General features: G+C 39.7%; 1 protein-coding gene across 1 annotated transcript; it reads right to left on the reverse strand.

Annotated features, from left to right (window-relative positions):
* Positions 1 to 688: 688 nt before the first annotated feature.
* On the reverse strand, positions 689 to 1769 carry LOC147609857 (uncharacterized). Its single transcript, XM_086786886.1, has one exon. It carries the CDS (start codon positions 1733 to 1735, stop codon positions 791 to 793), a length of 945 nt encoding a protein of 314 aa, XP_086643012.1. The 5' UTR covers positions 1736 to 1769; the 3' UTR covers positions 689 to 790.
* Positions 1770 to 6188: the final 4419 nt, after the last annotated feature.

Below are 6188 nucleotides of genomic sequence, written 5' to 3' on the forward strand. Positions count from 1 at the left end.
TGAGGCAAATGAAGGAAAGCCATAAGCAGAGGAAAAGCACTTCCAATCACACTATGCTCGAGCATGTGGCACACCAAAAGAAAAGCTTGATGATACTCTCAAGATGCTACTCTTTTCGTCTCTGACATGATCACATGTTTTACCACTCCTTTTTCTCTTGAAGACAAAGGCAAGAGACTTGATAGCACACACTGTTAAGAAATCAAAGAAATTAATTTCAAGGGAATTGGTTGAGGTTCTCGAGAAGGCAATAAGGACAAATTTACTAAGTATTTTAAAGAATACCAGTGTGTGTGTCTCAATACACAAAATTTGCTAACATGAATATAGTACCTGAAAGTTGACAAATATGATTTCACCACTAACTCGGATGGTGCAAACTCTAGAGTTTTTTCTCAGAAAAGAGACCACACATGAAAGGGTTCACATTGGATTGACTTGAGCATTCTTCCTGCATCAAGGGACCTATAAACATGCAATCCAAATTGTATGGTTGAACTTATTTTTTGGTAAATCTAGCATGGCGGTGTTAAGATTTTGAGACTGTGTCCGCAGCCACGTAGCTCAGTTGGTAAGGAGTTTGTTTCTCTAGGCAGATGCCTGAGTTCAAAAAGCCACTGGACACCATGTTGCCTATCTCTAAATAATGAATTAATAGTCCCACACTAAGACATAACCAGCTGCAAGGTTGCATTGCAAGCTCATGTGAGGTCCCATAACTGAATTTGGAAAAGCCATCAATGTAGTATACTATCTGATAACTCTCTCTCAATTTAAGCAAAACACTAACTTAGGGGAGCTTCTTCAAGAAAGCAAAGAACCTGTACAGGGGATTATACATGAGGAACTGAAAGAAAGCCAGGTTGAAGGCAGTGACCGTCCACAGAGGAGGGGATCCCATTAAGAAAGGCTTTCTCTTTCTGGCCTTTCTGTTAAACTCTTTTCTTTGCTCTTCAGATTCGAAGCTGTCGGGCGGCCATTGAAGACCTTTTGCAAGGAAAGGGGCCCGGGGGACATGCCAAGGCATCTTGTTCTGCCAGGAGGTGGTAGGGCGGGGGCGAAACCCGGTGTAGTGAAGGAAACTTTCGAGGGACTCTCTGATGTCGTCGAGGTCAAGGAGGGGGGTAGGGGGAGGCCCTTCTTGGTGGTGATCATGATGATGATGATGCTGAGGGCCATGCTCATTCTGATCATGCTGGAGGTGGTCATGGGATTCATCGTCATGGTGATGCCCATTATGATGACCATCCACATCCTGCTGATGGACATGATGATGATAAGATGCATGTACAGGGGGATGGGAAGAGATCTGACCTTGTTGCTCGTGGGCGTGTGAAGAAGAAAGGGGGACATAGCCGCCCTCTGAGCTGCTTGTACCCATGGTGCCTATGCCGAACACTCCAGAGGAGACCCGCTTCGCATCGCCATGGCTGCTGCTGGAGGATTTTTCCGGCCCTAGCTTCGACCGGATAAAGGCCCGCACATCCTCAATGTCCAGCAAAGGCCTCACCGGAGGCCGCTCGTGCCTACTGAAGGAGAAAGACGGTAGCTTGATGCCTTGCAGAAGTGGTGAGGGTAGCTTTACGCTCTGCAGAAGAGGTGAGGGTAACTTCATGTCGTGCAGAGGAGCTGTTAGTAGCTTCATGCTTTGCAAAGCTGTCTGAAGGGGACCCTGTTTCAGTTGTCTTTGCAGTGTCATGCCTGTTGCAGCCTGCGGGTCATCTGTTGACGCCATAGGTGTGATTAAAAATTTTGTGGATTCTCTCTCTCAATATATATATATATGTATGTATGAATTTATATATATATACATTTTCACAAAGCCCATTGGGTGTTGGAGAGAAGTTCCATCATTTCACAAAGGAACTTGGAGTACACGAGATGGACTTGATCTTGAGAGGGAGTGTTGAAATATCAAGCTTAAGTAAGTAGTGCCAATGCTTTCGGATGATATGTGGTGTATTGAGCCTCACGACTTGGTCCACATGGTATTATATTTGGATATGGTGATAGCTTGGACCACATCTCTTTATGTGTAGTAGCTAGATAATAAGTGTTCAATATCATTTGGGCATCCTCCCAGCACTTTAGTAGTGTGTGGTAGCTAGATAATAATTGTCCAACATCATTTAAACACTCTCCTAGTACTTCTTCGGTCACACCCTTCCAAGGGGGTATCATCCGAGGGGCAATCGTTTCTAGTTTATTAATTTCTTTATGTGCTTTGGAGATGATGTTTTCTTTGTGTTGTTAAGCCTTGTGGCCTAGTTATGCTCATTGTGGAATTTGGTTAAGGCCCTTGTTGCCTCTCAGGTTTCCGTGAGGGTGTCTTTACATTATTTTGCAAATTGATTAGTAGCATAGATATCTTGGACTTCTTTTTCTTTAGAGTTTTTGACCTCTTCCAAGAGTTTTTCCTTGTGGGCTTCATGTGCTGAAGTTGCCTCATTCTTTGTGGCTTCCAATTATATATATTGTAGCTCTATAGAGGGCATCCATGTCTTGCTTATGAGAGTTGGTGAGCTCTTCATATGGTGTCCAGTCTCAAGATTGTGGGCTTCTATTTTTGCTTCTTTGAGCTTGATTCTAACTTGGGAACCTTCTCATTTGCCTCATGAAGTTGTTGTTGGGAATGGTTGAGCTTCTTGACCTCTTCTTGGATGAACTCATTCTAACACTTGAGTTCATGTTGTTGTTAGGATATGTGCCTCTTGGATCTTAGCCACATAGCCCATGAGCATGACCTATCCAATGACTGTTGTGGTATGAGAAGGCTGGAAAGGGACTAAGTGATGGCTTCCTTGAGAGTTTGTCAGAGGTATTCCTAGGATGGTCCTGATGGGAGCCACTGATTGATGCGGATGCTATGGAAGTTAGTATGATGTGGAAGTGGATGATGGATTTGTGGGAGGAGGGTGGAGCTTGCTCATGTGTGTGTTACTTGTTGAATTTCTTGGTGTGCATTTTAGACTATGTCAATATGGGCTTCATGCACCTCTCCCTGGGATACTTCTTGTGTGTAAAGAAGTCATGTGGCTCAAACATCACTTCCCGAGGTGAGAGGGTCTTCTTCTTGAGTGAGTTGCAAAAACGAGACCATTTCTTCCCAAGTCATCCGCTATCTGCTCTTGGCCAATGGGCCCATGGGCTATCATGTGATCCTTCTTGGATGTGGTTTTTTAAGGGGTTGGAGATTTGGCTCTAGCTCGGCACCTTGGATGTGATTTTTGAGGGGTTGCAAATCTTAGCTCTAGCTTCTATCTCTTTGAAGGAAGATTGAGCTCGGGTTTGTCAAAGAGGTTAGGCTTCAAGGCAATTGATGTTTGTCCAAGGCACTAGAGGTGGTGGTTCTCTGATTGTATGAGATAATACTTTTGTGAGTATATGGACACAATTGCCCAAGCCTCCTACAAGAATCTTGCAAGAGTTCACTTGTAAATGCCACGGCCAATTTGTTAGCTTTCTCAAGATGGGGGTACTAAATTTGAATAATGATATTTTTGAACCTTGCAAGCTTATACCATTAAAATTGAGGCCACTGTTAATTCAATTCTAGGATTAATAAGAGCTACCGCCATTATCTTACATCAAGGAGTCATGATATATACACCAAAGGGTCATACATTCAAGATATGAAGCAATAGTGTCCAAAGCTACAGCTTGGACGGGCGCCCGTAATGGTGTGACAGAGTATTTATGTGATTCCCACTTCAAGAGCATGTGGTATCAAGATATGAAGCAATAGTGTCCAAAGCTACAGCTTGGACGGGCACCCGTAATGGTGTGACAGAGTATTTATGTGATTCCCACTTCAAGAGCATGTGGTATCAAGATAGGATGAAGTCCTAAGTGATGTACTTCATGGATATATTATGAGAGTAGTCATTGTAATAGCATTAGGCCTCGTATGAGCCTAAAGTGCCCGGTCAACCATAGTTTAAGTGAGTGTGAACATTTATGGCTATGTATATAAGTGAATTTCTCTTATAATACAACATACTCTCCCATTGTGCAATTGACTCTTGCTAATCCTCTTGCTAATCTCTCTCCCTACTGTATGCTAGTGAGTGTGTGTGAGTGAAGTGAGGTGAGAGGAGAAACGAAGATCCGTAGTGCAACGTGGCGGTGTGACAACACTCGCGGGAGACGCGGTGGAATTGCTTCTCAAGGAGTTGTAGAGCTTGGAGACCTCAAGGGTTATGAGCTCGGCCATTGGAAAGATCCTCCGACAGTTGCGGTTCACCATGTAATCTCTTTTTGGATGTGTTTCAAGGAGGGTTAGGGTGAGCCATAACATTTTTGGCGCCATTGCCAGGGAGCCATCCCTTGGCTTTTTTCATCGTTTTGTCTCTAATCTACGCATAACCCATTGCCCATTATCTTGATTAGTGGTTTCCCATGAAAAAGATGTGGATTTGATGGTGATTTATGTGAGATTTGGTGTAAAATAGCTCTCTTTTTTGTTTTTGAAAAGAATGCTTTTTGCTTACTTTTTAGATTAATTTGTTGTTTTTGTTGTTGTTTTTATGGTTTTTCATGTTTTTAGGGCTTGCAAATAGTTTGTACTAGGCTTAGTTTGCATCCATTGCATCAAACAATGCAAGAGAATGCATTTCTTAGTGAATGTTAGCTCTCTTTAGTTTAAACATAGATCTAAGATCATTCATTTTAGTTTAATTGTGTGTTTTTTGTTGAAATTGTTTGGATTAGAGTGTTGGCAAGCATTAGGAGTAGCTTAATCTTCCAAAATTTTTCTTAAAACCATTAAAAAATCCTTGAATTTGAGTAATTTCTCTTAATGGATTGGTTTTTGTCATTAAGGGTGATTAATCTTGTTCAAGAAGCTAAAATTTTAGAAAATGTGTTGATTGGGGTCTAATTTGATCATATGAGTAGTCAAAATTGGGATTTTTAAGTGTTTTGAGGATATCTAGATGCATCAAAACACCTAATCACATCAATTTTTTGATTAATTGGAAAAATTTGACTCTCTTTGCTTGATTTTGACTTAAAGAGAAGACTATAACTAGTTTGGTACCAAAATAGGACACTTGAGTGTCCTTTTTTGGGGGTTGCAAAAAAAAATCAAACTCCTAATGTAGGCTTTAAAAACCAAAATGCTTCATTGGGCATGTAGAACATAACCCTATGCTTATGAAAAAAATGCTATACATATAAAATACCTTTTTATTTGGAAGTACATAAGCAACAAAGTAGCATATGTCTTGAAAATGAACATTTTTCAGGATTTTTCCAAATATGCAAGCATCATTCTCTGAAAAAAAAAATCCAATGATATCAATAGCATTTTTCCCAAGATATTTTGATAGCATACATCAGTCCAAGGAGGTAGAAGTTCACCAAAAAAATCATTTTCCTTTCCTGGAATTTTTTCCAAAAAAGTTACATAAAATCAGCAAAAGTAACGCGTATTATCAAAACTCAATCACACCACTAAAAAATAATGTAGCCCTATCATTGATAATGTTGATTATTGGTTTTCATGCTTAAGATGAGATAAATAAGTCATAATTTGATGTGTATGACACTAACTTAGCCTCCACTTAAGTAGGTTCTTATCGCCTAGTTCTAAAAAAACTGTAAAAAATAAAAATATAAAATTTGATCATCTTTTATGAAAAACTAATCATAACTATGCTTGCATAAGTAGTCTACACCTATAGTTACAACAAATAATGCACTTACACAGCTTTCCTCTTTGATGAAAATCAAAATTAGGCTCATAATTAGACATTTTATGTATTAAAAACAGGTTGCGCAAAAGGCCATGTATAAGAAGAGGCCCAAAAAGTGGCTCTAAAGTTTTGGAAAATTCAAAACAAAGTAGTATTTACCCTATATAACATGGGTGCACCTCAAGTTTTACATTATTAGCTTGCATATGGAAGGAGAAAAATTCATTCTCCACCTGTATAAAAAATGTCATTTCAATATTAGCGAGTCAAAAATTTATCCAATAATTGTGGTTTGATGATTCCAGGATTTAGTTTACATCATGGGATTTCCATCAAGCCAAGTTTCATGATCAAACTATGTCCCTTCTAAAAGTTATGTCCAAATTACTACTATTTTGAAAACAACAAAAATCATGCGTTTTATCAGCATGTGTCTAAGAAAATTAAAATATTACCTTGCAAAAGCTAAGAAAAGTGCAATTTAAAAAATCT

This window comes from Cibotium barometz, chromosome 50 (assembly GCF_041138505.1).
Source record: "Cibotium barometz isolate CiBa-2024 chromosome 50, ASM4113850v1, whole genome shotgun sequence".
NCBI lineage: Eukaryota > Viridiplantae > Streptophyta > Polypodiopsida > Cyatheales > Cibotiaceae > Cibotium > Cibotium barometz.

Excerpts from the sequence above, each read along its gene's own strand:
- LOC147609857 (XM_086786886.1), bottom strand. The coding sequence starts at position 1,735 with ATGGCGTCAACAGATGACCCGCAGGCTGCAACAGGCATGACACTGCAA.